The 21,562-nt window shown below is 32.8% G+C and overlaps 1 protein-coding gene across 3 annotated transcripts in view; it reads left to right on the top strand.

The window, feature by feature from the left end:
- LOC114326133 (fatty acid hydroxylase domain-containing protein 2) overlaps nucleotides 1-21,241 on the top strand; it is a 97,442-nt gene extending 76,201 nt beyond the window's left edge. For all 3 annotated transcript variants that reach the window (XM_028274377.2, XM_028274379.2, XM_028274376.2), the window contains exons 4-6: nucleotides 4,848-5,029; nucleotides 9,266-9,538; nucleotides 18,117-21,241. In XM_028274377.2, the coding sequence (XP_028130178.1) occupies nucleotides 4,848-5,029; nucleotides 9,266-9,538; nucleotides 18,117-18,297 (636 nt within the window). In that variant the 3' untranslated portion in view covers nucleotides 18,298-21,241. The remainder of the gene's footprint in view (nucleotides 1-4,847; nucleotides 5,030-9,265; nucleotides 9,539-18,116) is intronic.
- Nucleotides 21,242-21,562: the final 321 nt, after the last annotated feature.

Genomic DNA, 21,562 nt, shown 5'->3' with positions numbered 1-21,562 from the left:
TCACTCCCTCGTTTTCTGGATTGCGCTGTCCTTGATTCTCTCAACACGTACTCTCTGGTTGTTGCGAAAAAGTCCCCCTCGTCAAAACTGCTTCCAAGAAAAACACACAGGACTTGCTCGAATATCTTGTGTACAAACGGATAATAATCAGCTACTCGTTCTAGACAAAACAAAGGAATCTCCCTCGGACCAGGAAAATTAGCTCTTCAACTGGTCGACGATTTGGTTTCAACTTGATCCTGCTCGCAAAGGCTGATCACACCAACTCTACACTGATTCTACACTTTAAAAAAACTCGGCTGCCTTCGCTCGATGTTCATTACACACTGACTTTATTTTTCTCTCAAATCCATACTCTCACATCCATTATCCCTTCTCCCGATATTTTTCGTCCACTAAACAACAACCTCTCTCAAACCATTCATTTCTTAAGAAACCCAATATTCTTCCACCTAACTTTTCCAATTTGTCAAATTCAAGGAAAATCATAATTAGTTATTTTCTACTTTCTACTCTTACAACTAAAATAATATCGTTTGTGTACCACATTAAATTACCTTCCCGGAAGGATCTTACAAACGTTATTGTCCCGTCAACGCTCTCTACATGTTGTTCTGAAGCTATTTTCTTGTGGCATTTTTACAATTTTAACTATTTATAATGGGAAATAAGCCACAATATTATTAAAAAATGACTTTTATTAACGTTTCGACGCCCAAATCGGGTGCCGTTGTCAAAATACAAAATACTATTAATATAAACAAAAATGTTGTTGCTTAGTAAAAAAATTCTTCTAATAATTTATTTAATTTGACTCATTTATATCGGCAATTCAGATACATAATATGATACATTTTAAAGTAGAAGACTTTAAAATGATATTGCCAATATTTATGAGTTGCGTTCCTGGGACGACTTTACTGAAAGATAGTTCATTCGATTACATGAAATCAACCCCAACTCAAGAATATCCGTCACAAAAAATCATTAATATTATAAATAAATAAAATCGAAACGTTAATAAAAATCATTTTTTAATAATATTGTGGCTTATTTCCCATTATAAATAGTTAAAACGCTCTCTACAGTTTCTAATCACCGAAATGTTTTGTTAATGTCCCGTCAATTTCGTCAAATAATTATCACTAATCGTTTTAATTTTTCCGAAACACTTTGTTTACTAGTAAAATTAAATTCTAAACAATTTTGGCCATATACAGGGTGATGAAAAACTATCATTTCATGGACGTTGATATAAATTTAATTTTTTTGAATTTCCTTAAAAAAAACAATTCCACAACAATATACATAGTTTAAATTTATTGTTTCTTCTTCTTCTTCAAGTGTCATCTCCGCGACGGAGGCCGGCAATCATTATAACTATTCGGACTTTAGAGACGGCTGCTCTGAAACGTTCATTTGATGTACATCTGTACTATTCTCTCAGGTTGCGAAGCCACGATATTCCGCGTCTCCTTATGCTTCTTTTTCCTTAAATAGTTCCCTGCATAATCAATTGGAGCAAGTTTGTATCTCTCTCCAGATGCAATATGTCCAATAAGGCAGTCAATGAAGGTATTTGGCTCCGAATTCCATCCTACTACATCGATTTACTTGATATTTTCACAGTAAGTAGGGAATAGCTCATGAAACAAAGTCTACCCTATTCCGATGTGCGCTTTTATCTTGGGGGTGGTTCTCACCCCTTCTCGGAAGAGGCTAGCGCTAGAGAACCTAATTTTAAGCAAAAACTTTTCTATAATTATTTTTTGACAACTCAATACTTTTTGAGTTATTCGTGGTTGAAAATTGGCCATTTTCATTGAAAAATGACACCTTTACGGACGGATTTTTGTGAATACCTTAAAAACTCCGCATCTAACAAAAAACTATATAAAATATTTCTGTAGGTTATAAAAAAACAAAGAAATTGGTTCCTTCATAAATCTTCTAGTTAAAATATAAAGAGAGATATGGTAGGCAAGAGGAGTTTGTTTTTTTGCTGCATGCTCAAATCGGTGTATTCAACTTGAAATAACAGAGAAACGGTCGATTTTAGGTGTATAATGATACTTACAACTTTTATAGTGCTTGAAAAGACCTTTAAAATGAGCAATTCTAAATGTCGATTACATTCAAACTAAGCGGAATATTCTGCAAAAAAATTGATGACATGTATTTTAAGAAGAAATTAGAAGTATATTTAACCCCTCATCCATCAGAATTTAAATACATCGTTTTCCTTCTACAATATTTTTTACTATAGTGTTATTTACATATTAAAAAAGTTGGACTGGTTTAAAATGAATGGTTTTTGAAAAAAATAAGATCAAATTAGAGAGCGCATTTTTAAATTTTCTTAAAAATCTTCCTTTTTCTCCATGTACCTAACTCGAAAATGATAACAGATGCGAAAAAAGGTACCACACAAAAATGTAGGGTTTTTTCAGATAAAAATTTCCATTTTATTTTTCATTACTGTATCTCTTATCATTTTCAAGTTACATGGAGAAAAAGGAAGATTTTTAAGAAAATTTAAAAATGATATTTATAATTTGATTTTTTTTTTCAAAAACCATTCATTTTAAACCCGTCCAACTTTCTGAACACAGAAATAACACTATAGTAAAAGGTATTGTAGAAGGAAAACGATGCATTTACATTTTCGTGGATAGGGGTTAAAATTACTTCTCATTTTTTCTTAAAACACATTAGTTATTAATTTTGTTTGCAGCATATCTCGCTCAGTTTTAATGTAATGGACCTTTAATATAGCTCATTTTAAAGGTCTTTTCAAGCACTACAATAGATATTGGTGGTATTATACACCTAAAATCGACCGTTTCTTTGTTATTTCAAGTTAAATACAACAATTAGAGGATGTACCAAAAAACAAACTATTTTCACCTACCATATCTCCTTTTGTATTATAACTAGAAGAGTTATGGAGGCAAGTGTCTCTTTGTTTTTTTATAGCTTACAAAAATGTTGCATATAATTTTTTTAGTTAGATGCATAGTTTTTAAGGTATTCGCAAAAACCCTTCGAAAAGGTAGGTATTATGTTTCAATGAAAATGGCCAATTTTAAACCACGAATAACTCAAAAAGTATTGAGTTTTCAAAAAAAAATTATAGAATAGTTTTTGCTTAGAATTAGGTTCCGCGAATTTTGTGATCATTTTAACCAAAAAATTGTCCACCCCCGAGAAGGGGTGGGAACCACCCCCAAGATAAAAGCACACATCGGCATAGGGTAGACTTTGAATTAGGAGATAAGTAGAGGCTAGGCCCAAAATTTCATTAAAATCCATGCAGTAGGATAGAATTCGGAGGTAATATCCTATTCTTGCTCCCATTGGCTGACGTACAAGATATTCTAATTTTCTTGCTTTGATGGTATGTAAGATTTCCATTTCTTTATTAATCTTTCTCAGAACCTCTTTGATTGTGACGTGTTCTGTCCACGATATTATCAGAATTCTTCTGTACACCCACAGCTCGAATGATTCTAGTTTTTTCATTGATGCAGCATTCAAGGTCCAAGCTTCCATTCCATAAAACAGAGTCGAGAAAACGTAGCACAAATGAACTGTTTGCAACTTTACACTGTTACAGTGTTACAATAACTCACATAATTATTGTTTAAATTATCTTTACCCAACAGCAGCATATTGCAATAATGGTCGAAGTTAAATATGAACAAAACGTGCACTTTAAAGCTAAAAGTTACATTACTAATCCTACGGATACTACTTATCGAAATGCGGAAAACTTTTAAGTAGCAGTTGATTGTATATTTATAGAATTATCTAAACAATGAATTTTATCGAGTATTTATAATGTAACATGACAATTTCAATGCAGTTTTCTACAGTGTGACAGTCAAGTGGAATAAATTCATCATTTCGTAAACCGGCGACATTAAGGAAAAATCCCGAAACAGATCGATTATTATTTTTATATTATGATTTTTTGGCGTATATATCATGCTAGTGACGTCATCCATCTCGGCGTGATGACGTAATCGATGATTTTTAAATGAGTATAGGCTTTATAATGAGTCGCGTGCTAGCTCATTTGAAAGGTTATTCAATGCTCTATTCCGTGATACAAACATTAATATAATTTTGTTCTGAAGCTATTTCCTTGTGGCATTTTTATGATTAATTATTTATATGGGAAATAAGCCACAATTAAAATGAAAAAAATAATTTTATTAACGTTTCGACGCCCAAATCGGGTGCCGTATCATAGATAGTATCACAAGGTTTTTTCTGGTTTTCCCTTGTGACTTACTATGAAGTCTCTAACGCGAGAATTTTACTGTCGTTGCATTTGGTTGTCTTTTTAAAGACATATCGCATGCTATAATTTTTTATGACGGATATTCTTGAGTTGGGGTTAATTTCATGTAATCGAATGAACTATCTTTCAGTAAGTCGTCCCAGGAACGCAACTCATAAATATTGGCAATATCATTTTAAAGTCTTCTACTTTAAAATGTATAATATATGTCTGAATTGCCAATATAAATGAGTGAGATTAAATAAATTATTAGAAGAATTTTTTTGCTTAGCAACAACACTTTAGTTTATTTTAGTAATATTTTGTATTTTGACAACGGCACCCGATTTGGGCGTCGAAACGTTAATAAAATTATTTTTTTCATTTTAATTGTGGCTTATTTCCCATATAAATAATTAATCATTAATATAATTATTTACACAGAGTATCCAAGTTTTTTTTCAATTAAATTAATTTACACAAAAAGAAAAGTGTATGTAATTTATTTAATTCAAAATACATTTTACTGCTCTCAGAAATCAGAAAAGTGTTGTTGTTTTAGGTTATATATTCCGTCTTGTTTAACCAATCAGTTGTTGGTATACCTATATCCTTTTTGATGTACTGGGCAATGAAATGGAGGGGATATCCACCCCTACGCGAACTACCCACCTTCCACTGGGTATTATTTGAATTGGCAGTACACATCTTAACAGAAGAAGTAGGATTTTATTATTCCCATAGGTAAGTACGGCAGTATATTTTTTATTCAAAAAATACTAGATACTTTCCAATCCATGCATACAACCACACTAAGATAAGGAAATCATCAAGCTTGAGACATCACAAGCCATAGAAATACGTAGAGGAGTACGACAGGGATGCATTTTGTCACCACTGCTATTTAATGTATATAGGGAAAGCATCTGCTAAGAAGCCCTTTGCAAGCAAACGAAGGGATCATAATTAATCCATGGAGAGGTTATAAATAATATTCGATACGCGGACGACACTGTACTACTTGCAAAAACAGTAGAACAATTACAACGATTACTTACAAACATAAATATTGCTTGCAACAATTATGGCATATACAGGGTGGTTCATCTTATTCGCCTCGGTCTCTGTACGGAAAACCACTTGATATTTTAAAAAAATTTCTTCACAGAAACGTACAGGATCTTTAATACTACAACCTAAAAATAATGTGAATTATACAGGGTGTTCCAAAAAAGAGTGGTATATCAAAGTTATATTTTTTCTTATGGAATGCCCTATATCTGATGACATTATTGAATTGACCTTAAAAAATAAGCTATACTTTCATAAGGGTTCCCTATACCTAAATACAGGGTGTTTTGATTTATTTCGATTTTTATAAAAATGTAAGGTTTTAGAAAAAAATAAATATCTACGAATCTAAGAAGCAGTAACAAATTCTTTCTTGGATCTTAATAATAGACTATTTAGCATACTTAAACAGATGCTTATGAAACAAAATTTCTTAAAGGTGTGGTCAAAATATGAGATTGTTCTATTAACAGATTCAAGCTGTAATAACTTACTTATTTTAAATGGAGCACCCTGTATCTTACTAGTCTATCACGTAGAAAATTTGCTTAGCTTTTAATTTGTATTAGGGTTTCCTATACCTATCTTTTTACAGGGTGGTCAAAATATTAGATTGTTCTATTAACAAATTCAAGCTGTAAGAACTTACTTATTTTAAATGGAACACCCTGTAGCTTACTAGTCTATCGAGTAGAAAGTTTACTTAGCTTTCAATTCTTATTAGGGTTTCCTATACATATCTCCCTTCATTTTTTAAATATTTAAAGATTTCCTAATTTGTAAGCTTTAAAAATTAGAATTACATAAGTACCTATGTCGTGTTTATTTTATGTACAACACATCACCAACACCGGCAATATACTTAGACAAGATACTGTCATTAATAATAAAATTTTCATTGTTATCATGTAATCACACAGAGTGTTGTATTATTTTAGTTGGTTTTGGCCTACATGTGAAATTGAATAATATGTTAACTTTAAACTGCATACCCTATATTAAATGCCGTATTCTGGAAGATATTTAAATTATATTTCATTCCGTATAAGTATTTTCCATATCTTAACCCAACGGTTATTAAGTAAATTTAAGAACGCCACTTTTTGTTTGAATCTTTAAATCGCAATTACAAACAATTAAATGCAATGGCTACTTTGACGAAAACGAGCCTATTGTACAAAAATATGTAAAAATGGGTATTTACAGAATAACATGGGAATTTATATTTACAGAATAACATGTGTATTGAGAATATTAACATGGAATTGAAGAGGTTTTAAATATCTTCCATTATAGAGTATAGAATATCGAGTATGTCATTTAAAATAAGAACACTCTGTGTGATTAAAGGATAAAATGTGAATTTTATTAATGAAACTATCTTGACTAAGATATTTAAGTATATTGCCGGTGTTGGTGATGTGTTGTACATAACCACGACATAGGTACTTAATTCTAATTTTTAAAGCTGACAAATTAGGAAATCTTTAAATATTTAAAAAATGAAGCTAGATAGGTATAGTAAACCCTAATAAGAATTGAAAGCTAAGTAAATTTTCTATTCGATAGACTAGTAAGATACAGGGTGTTCCATTTAAAATAAGTAAGTTATTACAGCTTGAATTTGTTAATAGAACAATCTAATATTTTGACCACCCAGTAAAAAGATAGGTATAGGAAACCCTAAAACAAATTGAAAGCTAAGTAAATTTTCTACGCGATAGACTAGTAAGATACAGAGTGTTCCATTTAAAATAAGTAAGTTATTACAGCTTGAATTTGTTAATAGAACAATCTCATATTTTGACCACCCTGTAAAAAATTTTGTTGCAATAAGCATCCGTTTAAGTATGCTAAATAGTCTATTATTAAGATGCAAGAAAGAATTTGTTACTGCTTCTTAGATTCGTAGATATTTATTATTTTCTAAAACCTTATATTTTTATAAAAATCGAAATAAATCAAAACACCCTGTATTTAGGTATAGGGAACCCTTATGAAAGTATAGTTTATTTTTTAAGGTCAATTCAATAATGTTATCAGATATAGGGCATTCCATAAGAAAAAATAAAACTTTGATATACCACTCTTTTTTGGAACACCCTGTATAATTCACATTATTTTTAGGTTGTAGTATTAAAGGCCCTGTATATTTCTGTGAAGAAAATTTTTTAAAATATCCAGTGGTTTTCCGTACAGAGACCGAGGCGAATGAGATGAACCACCCTGTATACAGTGGGCTGGAATAAGTGTTACCCCCCCTTATTAACTTATTTATTGTTAGCACATAATCAAAACGCTCGGACAAGTCGATTTTTAAAATAATCATAGTATATTATAGCATCAATGTTTCGAACTTTACGCGATCCCTCTTCAGGTAACAGGCATAACTTTGATTTTTTTAAATAGGAAAGTACATCATGTGGCACCTCATTTAAAAGCTTTTGAAACACAGATTACAAAAATGTATAATACTTTAATCCTTTTTTTAAGAGCGTAGGCGCAAAATTTCGGTCGAATTCTTTTTAAACGCATTTATTTTTTTCGAATTCAGGGAAAACTAATAAGTATTTTTGAAAAATTTAAACGCAGAATGAAATATTACAGTATTAGCGAGGGTCAAAAGTCCCTGAGAACTTTTATAATGTTTATTTTAATAAGTCACAGGGGTGAAAAAAAGCTAAAATTTAGTCTGATTTTTAATTTCAAATATATCAACCAAAAGAAACTTTTTGTTTATTCTAAGGGACTTTCTTCCTTCGGTAATAATACAGTATTTCATTCTGTGTTTAAATTTTTCAAAAATACTTATTAGTTTTCTCAGGATTCGAAAAATATTAAATGCTTTTAAAAATAATTCGACTGAAATTTTGCGCCTACGCTCTCAAAAAGGATTGAAGTATTATACATTTTTGTAATATGTATTTCAAAAGCTTTTAAATGAGGTGTCACATGATGTACTTTCCCATTTAAAAAAATCAAAGTTATGCTTGTTACCTGAAGAGCGATCGTGTAAAGTTCGAAACATTGATGCTATAATATACTATGATTATTTTAAAAATCGACCTGTCCGAGCGTTTTAATTATGTGCTAAAAATAAATGAGTTAATAAGGGGGGGGGTAACAGTTATTCCAACGCACTGTATATGTACATCAATATATCAAAAAAACTAAGTATTACATGGTCTTCAGTAAAAACATGACACAACCAGCACATATTAGTATGAACGGCATTCAAATTGAAAAAGTTTCAAGTAGCAAATACTTAGAACTTTAAATAAAAGAAACTGGAGACCAAAGCAATGAAATAATTTGTGATTAGTTTACGAGTATCGAAATAGAAGGAAAACGGAATCCAGGCAGTAAAAGAATGTCATGATTGCGAAATTTGAGAGAGTGGTTTGGCTGCACCAGTAATGAACTCCTTAGATCAGCTGTAAACAAGGTAAGGATAGCCTTGATGATTTCCATTCTCCGATAGGAGTGGCACAAGAAGAAGAAGAAGAAGGAAAACATAAAGTAAATAGATAAAATTAACATCGTAGGATAAAGGGGTGAGATTACGCACCTAGTTAGGGCTGTGTCAAAAGCTTAAAAAAAAAAGATATAAACTCAAAGTTGGTACTTGGTGAAACTCGACTTAAAAGAATCGAACCGTCCATCTGGCAGTTATTACGAAATAATGTACTATTTTCGGTTTGTAATGACCTCTATGCAAAGAAATATGAAGTCAAAAGATGTTTCATCGATAGAAATTTAAATAAACTGAAAAATCATACACCTATACAATTGTACACATTATTTCTAGTCATATATCATAAAATCCGCGTAAAACCCTTTCAATGTTGAACATAGAGCGTTCCTAAACTAATGTAGGTACTAATTAACAGTATTGTTTTTCTTTTTTAGATTACTTCACAGCAAATATCTTTACAAGTATATCCACAAGCAACACCACGAATGGACAGCACCCATAGCAGTCACAGCCATCTATTGCCACCCAATTGAACACATATTCTCCAACCTTATCCCGCCCTTCTTAGGAGTTTTCCTGATGGGATCGCATGTAGCTACGGCTTGGTTGTGGTTCACGTTGGCCATACTGTCTACCTTAAATGCTCATTCTGGTTATCATTTGCCATTTTTCCCATCACCAGAAGCACACGATTTCCACCACTTGAAGTAAGTGTTTTTTTATTCATATTTGTGTATTTGTCATAGTTGATGTTTTAAATAAAACATTAAGTATAAAAACAAAGAGATAGATCGGAATGCAGAATTCTTGGTAATAACCTTTTATCTGAGCCTTCTAAAATTTGAAAGGTACACATACCGATAAGTAGTAGACGCATGGTAGAATCTTCGATATGCATTCTAGTCCTGTCGTCAGTGGGAGTACAACGGCCTCCTTAATTCAGACGGACTTACTCAAGTATTTTTTATGTATTTTGACCCGTAGAACACGAATTTTTTGGGTAACAGTCGATCCGGATGTCGATAATACATATTGTCAGTGGCGGTTGGTATATAAGTGCTGCGGAGCTGCAGAACCACCAAAATAATCCAAACAAAATTACTTTGAAAATTAAATAAAAAATATCACTACTTATAAAATCTAAATTCATTTAGATGGTTTTCGTGCATGGCCGCCTTTATTTTAATCTGTCGTCCGTCGCATCTCATGGCGATAGCAAGTCCCACTTATTTGACCGGACCGGTGCTACTCCGAGCTGTGAACTGTTAAAGATATCCCCGATAACACCCGCTCAACCCTCTCCTACACTTTTCAGGCGACGACTGAAAGCAATATTTGAGCTGCATTTGTCGCAGTTCGAACTAGTGTGTAGAAACCTACGTTTATTGTAATTTTAAATAATCGGTGATCGCGACGCGACGACTGTTAAAATAAGTTGTCCTGCACGTAATTCGGTATTTATATTAAGTATATGAGAATAAAAGTGCTGTTCAGGATGGATGTTATTTATAATTTGATTAATGTTAAGAGATTCTTTAAATATTCTTATGACGAAAAACTAGAATTAAAATGCAAAGGACGTCCTTTGCCGGATATTAAAATCGAAAAAGAAGGATCAAGCCGAGGGAAAAATTACAAACGACAATTTAATTGCGATATTTATACGAGAAATAGTTGGATATGTGGCTGCAACAGAAAAAACGCTCTTTTCTGTTTTCCTTGTGTACTCTTTGGAGGTGATAAGTCATGGACGCAAGTTGGTGTAACAGACTTAGTACATTTAAGTGATAAAATAAAAAAGCACGAAACTTCTAAGCATCATTTGCACAATCAAATGAAATATGCTTTATTAGGCTCCGTGAATATTAAAGAACAAGTTAGATTCTGCATACTGGATAAATATTCAAAAATTCAATGAAGCTGTAACAAAAAATAGGTATGTTCTCTCAAAAATTATAGACTGCATAAAATTTTGTAGTGTTTTCGAATTGGCGCTTCGGGGACACGACGAGACACAAACATCCGACAATCCTGGAATTTTTCGCGGCCTCATAAATTTTACTGCTGAATTGGATAGAACTTTAGCACAACACTTGGAAGAATCGACGGTTTTTAAGGGCATTTCTAAAGAAATTCAAAATGATATTTTGGACTGCATGTTGGAATTATGCCAGGATAAAATTTTGGAGGAAATTCGGGAATCTCCATATCTAGCTGTCATGGCCGACGAGACTACAGACATTTCAGCAAAATCACAAATGGTTGTAGTATTTAGATATTGTCGAAATGGAGCACCGGTAGAACGATTTTGGACATATTTGGTACCTTCAAAATTAAATGCAGATACTTTAAGCAAAAACATTTTCAGTGTTTTGGATCCTATCCTGGAAAACTCAAATAATAAACTAATTGCTCAGAGTTATGATGGGGCAGCGGTCATGTGTGGACAGCACGCAGGAGTTCAAGCCAGAATCAAAGAAAAATATCCATTTGCTCATTTTGTACACTGTTACGCGCATCAATTAAATTTAATAATGTCTAAGGCTTGTTCCGAAAACTCTCAAGTTAGACTTTTTTTTGGAAATTTAAATGAAATCCCTACCTTTTTTAAAAATTCGCCACAACGAGTGGCAGTTTTAGATAAAATCGTCCAAAAGAAAATTCCTCATGGCGCTCCAACTCGCTGGAACTTCAATATTCGAACTGTTAATGTTGTGTTTGAACATCGATCTTCTTTTATCGAATGTATGGAAGAAATAGAAGAATCGTTTGATAAGGCAGCTGTCTGTAGTTCAGCGTCTTCCATTCGAAGAATACTAGTGGATCAAAATTTTGTTTTTTGGTTAACATTTTTCCATCGCATAATGCCACAAGTAGACGTTTTGTATAATGCCCTTCAAAAGACTAAAACGGATCCTTTGGAAATCAATAAAAAGGTGACAGATTTCGAAAGATACATGAATTCAGTTAGAAATTCAATAGATGATACCATTGACCAAAGTTCTAGTTTATGCGTTGAACCATTACCAACTAAAAGGTTACGGAAGGATAACAGTCCAGTATAGATCATCGGAGAGCATCTATCGAAGTTTGTGATATAATCATAAATTGTGCAAATGATAGATTTGCTTTTAAAAATCACCTACTTGCAACTTCATTGCTTTATCCTGAGCAATTTGATAATTATTGTGCTAATTTCCCAGATGATAATTTAAGCCTGACTTGCGCGTCATATCCAAATTTAGATAGGGAGCGCTTGAAGACTGAATTATCTGTTATTTATTTTAGAAGAGACTGTAGAGACATTAATGGGGCAATACCTTTTTTAAAATTTTTAATTGAAAATAATTTAACAGAGCCTTTTCAAGAAACTGTAAAACTGCTTCAAATTCTAATTACAGTGCCCATGAGTACGGCAGAAGCTGAAAGGTGCTTTTCGAGTTTAAAACGGATTAAAACATTCTTGAGAAATTCCATGACTGAAGACCGACTTGTAGCATTAACCATGTTGTCAGTAGAAAAAACACTTATAAAAGAAATACCAAACTTTAATGAGAAAGTTATAGACAAGTTTGCTTTAAAAAAAAATCGACGAATCGAGCTTATTTATAAAAAAAAAATAATATATTTGGCTCTGTGTGTAGTTAGTTCGTAAGACCCTATAATGCATTTATTGTTGTGGCGATTTTGTTTGTAGTGTTTTTTCGTTTGCATTCCTTAGTTTCGCGTATTTATCGATAAAATTCTACTAAAAACATAAACTATAAAACAATTACTAGTGTGCCATAATGTACCATTGCAATTTTTGATATAATTGGATTTATCTTCAATTTGAAAAGAAGAAAATCGGTAAGTTCTTTATTATTTTTTAATAGATATATAATGAATAAATATATGATGTAAAATATCAAACTAAAAGCCTCGTTGTAAAATACAACGATTAAAAGATATTGAATTAAAAAAAAACAAAAAATACTGCAGAACTACCAAATTTTTGAGTCACCAGCCGCCACTGCATATTGTTATAAACAAAGAACTTGAGGAATCACATAACAGCGATTTTTCGCAAAACAAAACATTTTTTTGTATTTTTTAGATCATTCTAAGCAAAAAATGTCTTTACAAGTTTTTTCGTAGGATGCATAGATTTCGACTTTATGAACCCGAATAACTTCTGATTGAAAAATAAAATAGCAGTTCTGCTTACCGCATTTGAAAGTTCAAGTCAAATTCTATCGGTTTTGATTACTTTCATTGCTAAAAATTAATTTTTTTATTGTTAAACAAAGCTATAAACACATAGTGATTGAATGCTGTTTTCAATGCATTTCTCATTTGAAATCGAACGAGTAGGCACGTATACAGACAATTTCTACGTAGATTACGTACATTAAAACGCATGCATTGGGCACGGGAAACACTATGTGTTTATGGCTTTGTTTAACAAATAAAAACTTAATTTTTAGCAATGCAAATAATCAAAACCGATAGAATTTGACTTGAACTTTCAAATGCAGTAAGCAGAATTGCTATTTTATCTTTTAATCAAAAGTTATTCGGGTTCAAAAATTGCACTTTTTCGATTTTTTGAAAGTTTAACCGCGTTTATCTCGAAAACTATGCATCCTACGAAAAAACTTGTAGGACCATTTTTGCTGAGAATCACCCAAAAAATATAAAATAATGTTTTGTTTTGCGAGAAATCGCTGTTATGTGATTCCTCAAGTTCTTTGTCTATAACAATCTTATCGACATCCGGATCAACTGTTACTTGTTACCCAAAAAATTCGTGTTCTACGGGTCAAAATACATAAAAAAAACTTGGGTAAGTCCATCTAAATTAAGGAGGCCGTTGTACCCCCCTGGCGACAGGACTATTCTACACCTATCTACTTATCTAGATAAAAATCCAACAGAGTTCTGCTTCCTTAGTACTCAAATATGAGTAAAATGAAACGTATGCCACCACCATCAGTTGGCATATGTTTCTTCTTTATACAGTCATCAAAACTACCCATGTTGTACCCTCCACAGGCAGTCTGATGACTCTTTAAAGAAGAAACATAATATGCTAAGTAATGGTGGTAGCCCCTGGAACAAATTAAATTTTAAGCCGTCTCTCCTTAGAACAGTAAGTAGTGAAAGTTGGAAAAAATACAATACAAAAAGTCCAATTAAGGTCGAAGACTCAAAATTTCGCGCCAATGTGTTTTAAATGCATTCATTTTTTTTTTAATACTGAAAAAGGTATTTTTGAAAAATTTGAACGCAGAATGAAAGATTACATTATTGCCGAGAGCCGAAAGTCTCTTAGAATAATCAAAAAGTTTCTTGATATGAGATATTTGAAATTAAAAATCACACCAATTTTTTTTCACCAATGTAATTCACTCGGTAATAATGCAATCTTTCATTCTGCGTTGAAATTTTTCAAAAATACCTATTAGTTTTCACAGGAGTCGAAAAAAATGAATCCATTTAAAACACATTGGCGCAAAATTTTGCCCTTGTTTTTTGATCAGAAACGGTCTCTTTCTAAGGATTGTTGGCATTGCTGCTTGCAATACATTTTCAGACAACTTTCTTGTGCAAGTGCAGTCCGATATTTGTAAACCAGTTCAATTGATAATAGTATTAGCTAATGTCTTTGGATGGTCGGAGATGATCTTCTAAAGACAGGCCGCATACTCAGCGCTCATTGTATTGTCTAAAGCACCGTTTTTTGTCCGTTCTTTTTGCTGATTTATCTGTTCCAATGTCATGATAACGTTTACAAATTTTCATTCCACCTGATTTTGTGGCACCATCATCAAATTTGTTTGCTATTTCTTCATGTGCAACCTTCTTCACGAAGGGTAGTTGCTTTGACTCTCTTTTCTGACGACCACTCAACACATTCTGGGTTGCTGGAAAAACATTCCAGTTTCAGAATGTTGGCCATTAGTTTAGCTATTTTCTTATCTTCTTCTTTGAATACCGTGCCCAGATTTTAGGGGTGGGTAGTTTCCATGACAATTTGCCGATATTGTTCTCGATCTTGCGCGGTATGTACCTAACAATTCATCTGCTGATAAGCCAGTCCATTGACGAAGGTTTCGGAGCCATAAATATTTCTTCCTACCAATTTCTCTTTTTCATTCAATCTTTCCGTTGAGTATTAACTGCAGTATCCAGTATCTGCTAACTTTTATCTTTTTTATCATCTTCGTCAAGTCACTTTTGCCTTGGCCTATTTTGTTTAAGACTTCTATGTTTGAAATGCGTTGAACCACAGGTTGAACCCATATTTTGAGTATTCCATGATATGACCACCATCATAATCCAGGTTTCACATCCATATAGTAATAAAGGATACTCAACATTTTAGGAACTTGACGCTTAGTTGTATGGTCATACTGAGAATTGCACAGTATAGATCTAATATACTACTACTATCGGTTTACAGCGTTCTCCGACGCCTTCCGACTCCTAACCGCCATTCTTCTCTGTTTAACCATAGACCTGGAGGGGTTTCTCTTTCCTCTGGTTCTTTTTCAATTCCCTCCCTCCAGCTTCTTCTCGGCCTTCCTCTTCTCCTTCTCCCTTGTGGTATCTCTGGCATTCTCTGTACCGGGTGTCCCAATAAGAATGGCTCTCGGTCATATCTCAGGAACCGTTTATAGTACAGCTTTGAGAAAAAAATATTTATAACAAAAGTTGCCTCGGGAAAAGCCTGGAAATTATTTACATAATTCTAGGTCCACCGCTAGAGGGCGTAATTGAATATCAAAAATTAAAAAATCAAAATTTTACAAAATTTACCTAATGAAAGGGCACTGGAAATCCAATCATCGTATTCTTCATTCTTCTGCGCATATTTGATTTCACAAGTATAAGTCTACCTTTGCAAATAAGAGGTGGGGGTGAGTGGGAACCTTCGTATAAAAAAAATGGCTGTAAGTCCTGTTCTGCTAAATCGATTTTTGCATACTTGGTCTTGTTGAAAGCAGCTCTTTTTCGTCAATGTGTCTTATTTTTGAAATAGCCTAATAAGTAATATGCCAGCTAGTAGGCGTTATTTAATTATTTTTGGAAATCTAGTTTTCTTTGGAGAATATTAAATACAAGTATGCATATTTAATCCTGTATTACAAAATTAGACCAAATTAGCAACAGAATACCGAAAACCGCATGTCGATACCTTTTTTCTATCTCCAGATATCTTACGAAACGTGTAAAATTTTAAACAGCTGTTAATGTCACCGGTAAACGAAGTTAAGGAAAAGTAGTGTGCTATAGAAAAAACAAAAAACATTTTTCAGTGGTAAACGTATATAATTAATTGTAACAACAATAAGACAAACTGACAAACAACACTATAAAATATAACAAAGAAATAAAAGCAACTACTTATTTAATGACCACCTAAATGTTCAAATTGTTGCCCATCATTTGCGATGCAAGCATTTACTCTTTCAAGAGTAGATTGAACAGCAGTCTCAATTTCTGCTTTCGCAATGCTTTGAATGGGCCTAGCGGCAAAAACAAAGTCTTTAATCCGTCCCCATAAATAAAAGTCTAAAACAGTTAAATCTGTTGCTATTCAATCTACTCTTGAAAGAGTAAATGCTTGCATCGAAAATGATGGGCAACAATTTGAACATTTACGCAGTCACTAAGTAGATACTAAGTAAGTAGTTGCTTTTATTTCTGTGTTATATTTTATAGTGTTGTTTGTCTTATTGTTGTTTTAATTAATTATATACGTTTACATCTGGAAAATGTTTATTTGTTTTTCCATAGCACGCTACTTTTCCTTAGACTCTTACCGTTGACAGTAACAGTTGTTTAAGATTTACACATTTCTTAAGATATCTCGAGATAGAAAAAGGAATCGACATGCGGTTTTCGGTATTGTTGCTAATGTGGTCTAATTTTGTAATACAGGATTAAAAATGCATACTCGTATTTAATATTTTGCAAAGAAAACTAGATTTCTGAAAATAATTAAATAACACCTCCTAGCTTGAATATTACTTATTGGGCTATTTCGAAAATAAGACACTTACATTGACGAAAAAGAGATGTTTTCAACAAGACCAAGTATGCAAAATTCGATTTAGCAGAACTACAGCCATTTTTTTATAAGAAGGTTCCCACTCACCCCCACCTCTTATTTGCAAAGATAGACTTAAACTTGTGAAATCAAAGGCTTCATTTAGGCAAATTTTGTAAAATTTTGATTTTTTAATTTTTGATATTCAATTACGCCCTCTAGCGGTGGACCTACAATTATGAAAATAATTTCCAGGCCTTTCATGAGACAACTTTTGTTATAAATATTTTTTTCTCAAAGCTGTAATATAAACGGTTCCTGAGATATGGTTGAGGGTCATTCTTATTGGGACACCCGGTACATGGCCTTACCATATATTAAGCGCGCGTGACTCTCATTATTTCTCGTATTCTCTCATTTCGTGTTCGATCACTTCTTGATTTGCCTGCTGCTCTTCTCCAGAAGTCCATTTCAGTTCCTATAGTAACATTTTCTCTGTTCTTTGTTTCATTTGCCAAACTCCACTGCCATATTATGGGATTACATTTTTAAGTATGGTATTTTATACGAGTTGTTTGTTCGGTTTAGATATTGTTTGGTCCCCATGGTTCATCATGGATATGACTTTTCTACCCTGTGTTTCTGTCTTTTATAAGCAGCATCGGATGTTCCATCTTGAGTTATCTTCATGCCCAGGTAGGTACTTGTATTCATCACAGTCAGTGTTTAATTTCTACCCCATCGTCTAATATAATGGACTGCTTTGTCCCTCCAATAGACGTGGCTTCAGTTTTCTTAATGTTGACTTCGACACCTTATTTGTTATATTCTTCTAATATACCATCTGTTATAGATATTATATTCGTCCGCATCATGTAACTCAAATTGTCATGATCCTGAGCAATCCGAATTTGGTCATCGGCGAAACATAAAGTGTATAGTGTTGTCTCGTCACTGGGAGGGATTCCCATGTCATTACATTTTCTTTTCCACAGCTTAAGTACTTGTTCCAGATTACCTTGATATTATAGATCAAAGTTTCATAAATGCTCCTCTTGCAATTTATATACGAGTTTTGATTTCTTCATCAGGACTTAGTGGCTTATTTATCCAACATCCTAATAGTAGGTATTTAAAATGGTTAATTTTTGTAATTGGATCATTGTTGACAATTAATTGCATAGGCTTATTTACTAACTGCGAGCAACTTCTTTGATGTATTTATTCCAACATATTTTCATATGTTTCAGATTTAACAACTGCTTTGGCGTCTTGGGTGTCCTGGACAGACTTCACGGCACTGATAGCAGCTTCCGTCAATCTAGAGCTTACATCCGACACATCATGATGCTGAGCTTCATACCGCCCAGAGAAGCATTCCCTGAGGCGGACACCTGCAAACACAAACTTGGGAAACAACGTGCAGTATAAACCTACATTAGGCTATTTATCAGAGGGTAGGTTTTTCAGTTTTTGGAAACAAATAATTTAATATTTAGGATAGTATTAGAAGTTGTTACCTTGGTGCTAAAATGTGAGTATGGCAGGTGATTTAATATAGTGTAGTATTTAAATAAAACAATTGTTTATAAGATATTATTTTTATGGATGAGAGATAAAATTTATTAGTATAGGAAAATATTTTTATATTTTGTTAAAGGCGTTAAAAATTTTACATAAATTAATATATCTACGGCTAATCGATTTGACGTAAACTGTTGCGATCGTCATCGTATCTGTCATCATCAACATCTCTAGCTCGACAATCCTTTGTATATCCTGACCTTCTCTAAGATTTGTCACCATTCTCTTCGGTTCCTTCTCATTATGTACATCCTTAAGTCGATCTTAGAAGAAAATGACAAAATTAAGCTGGATCAGGAAGAAGTCGAAGAAGCAGAAAAATGCACATATCTAGGAGCAGTTATACAGATGGTGGGACAAAAACAGTCGTTCAAAACAGAATAATTAAACCTCAATGGACCTTTAACTCACTATCTAAAATTTGGAGTTCCAGCGAGATAACAAGAAACACGAAAATTAGAGTTTTTAACAGCTGCGTATTACTATACGCTGCTGAAACATACAAAAACGATAAACAAGATATAAGTAAGGTACGTCTTTAAAGCTATAATGAGAAGGAAATGGAAATGGATTGGTCACACGCTTAGGAAAGGTTCAAACAATGTAACGAAACAAGAACTTGAGTACGAGCCATTGGGTACACGAAGAAAGGGGAGGTCAGGCAATACTTGGAAGAGGAGTGTAAGGAATGAACACGAATCAATAGGACTAAGCTGGAGAGAAGTAAAAAATAAAGTTAAAAATAGAAGGGAATGTAAGATATTAACAAACGAAATAATAAATAAAAAACCTGACGAAATGCCTAAATAGCAAATTGCGACGTAAGGAGTGCGTTGATCTAGCCAAACAAGCACTATCATCTATACCGACTAAGAAACGCGCAGAGCGCCCTTTGATCCACTTAGGAGCTACAGGACACAGAGAAGTCGATCTTAACTCCATTTAACACCTTATTCGCGGTCGGCCTCTGCTTCTTCTTCTTACGTTTTCTTGTGGTTAGTTTTCTAGCAGTCGTGTTGTTTGGCATTGGTATTATCCCACACAACAATAATGCTAGAACTTGCTTGGAACATTCCTAAAAGTATATTCTTCCCATATACTAAAAATATGTGCGGTAGTATATAAATAGTAGCTAAGTATATAAATAGAAGGTTTATAGCACTTCCTTGGAATATTCTAAAAAGTATATTTTTGGTATATACTACAAAGAAGTGCGTTAGTACATTCTAAGTATATAGATAGAACGTTTAAGTACTGTAATGTAGTACATACTTAGCATCTGCTCTGCACATTCGTAATGGTAATTACGCATATTCTGAGCATATACTTTTTCTGAAAAGTATGTTCTATGGATCTACTAAGAACATGAAATTGTTATGTGGGATGTGTCCAGTCCATCTGAATCGCTATGTTTTAATGAATGTTACGATATGTGGCGCATTAAAGAGTTAGTATAATTCAAAGTTATTTCTTTTGCGCCACTTTTGGAAATAGTGACAATGTTTTGCGAAGTATTTTGCGCATGAATATTCCCAAAAGTTTTTCATTCTTCTGAATTAGGGTCCATGTTTCTGCTGCAAGCAGAGATACAACTGTTCCTATTATATTATATCATAATATATTTTTGTTCTGCTGCAAAGCTGACATTTCTTTGTCACACACAGCATATTACATATTGCAGCATTTATTCTTTCCTACATTTTATCTAGTGGAATATTAAGTACCCCTAATTATTTTCCTCTCTATGTTTAAAAGCATTTTACGTTATTTTTAAAACCATTTGTCGAGTTTGACTAGTTAAAATATTGTTTTTCAATTTACTTTTAAACTCGATCACTACCTAAATCCGGTACTGCACTTCATTGAAAATAAACTTAATGACATGACGTCACAATTGACGAGCTCTATGCAATGTTTGCCCGTTAGCGACATCTATCTTTGATGCTCGAAATTACAAAATTTAAAAACTTCCTAAAATCGTTTATAAAAGGTATATTTTATTAAATATCCCTTAAAGGGCTACAGCACAGAACGTTTTCGAACTAAAAAATTAATCATCAGTGCTGTTTACAGGTTTTGACACTGATGATGAACTTTTTAGTTCGAAAACGTTGTGATGTAGGATGTAGCCCTTTAAGGGGTTTTAAATGAAATATGTATTCTATAAAGCAGCGGTTCTCAATCTTTTTGAGTCAGGTACCACCAAATACTTTTTATTATTTTTGGTACCACCTAACTAAAATACCTATCTAGCTAGGTGATCTAATTACCTATAATTGTGCCAATAGTGGTGCTGATATTTTGACTGTTTTGAGTTTTCTGTACTACCTCAAATAATGAAATGTACACCAGTGGTACATGTACCACAGATTGAGAACCACGGCTATAAAGGATTTTAGTAATTTTTATTTTCCTTGTGAATTTTAAAAAACTGTCTATTAAAATTTGCCAACAATCCCAAATTGCAGTGACAACTAAAACTATTACCTATTAGGATCAATTACTTAAAACATATTTTTACATGTAATTTGTCGATTCGATATATATTATAATATAATAATTTATGTAAGTTTTTACTGCTTATGTACAGTATTACTATATCATTTAAATTCTATTGTAGTTAGAATGTAGATCTTTTTGAAAAAACCTACCCTTCTAAATCATAACTTTCACCGAAAGTGTAAGTTTTTCAAATATTTTGGTGATTTTATATTAAATAATAAAGAATGTGTTGTTATTAAGAGATGTGTAACGATGGTTTGAGAATAAAATGAGACTGATCTAAAAATGATTGTGTTGTTTATTATATTAATTTTTGATTACTAACATGTACTATCCCTTTTCTTCCTCTTTCTTCTGAGAAAGGAGATAATAGTAACATAGGAAACTCTCATTTACAAGAACAAACACCTCACCAAGATTATCACCAATTGATTAACTAATAAATTCGATGCATGTCAACCAGGAGAGCAAGCAGGATTTCGAAAAGGGTTTAGCATCGTTGATCATTTTTAAACTATAAGAATATTAATAAAAAAGACCACCGAACACAATGTTCCCCTCCACTTGGAATTCATTGATTTCCACAGAGCGTTTGTTTCAGATGAAATGT

Source organism: Diabrotica virgifera, chromosome 5 (assembly GCF_917563875.1).
Source record: "Diabrotica virgifera virgifera chromosome 5, PGI_DIABVI_V3a".
Lineage (NCBI taxonomy): Eukaryota > Metazoa > Arthropoda > Insecta > Coleoptera > Chrysomelidae > Diabrotica > Diabrotica virgifera.
This window is presented reverse-complemented; position numbering and strand designations above follow the sequence as displayed.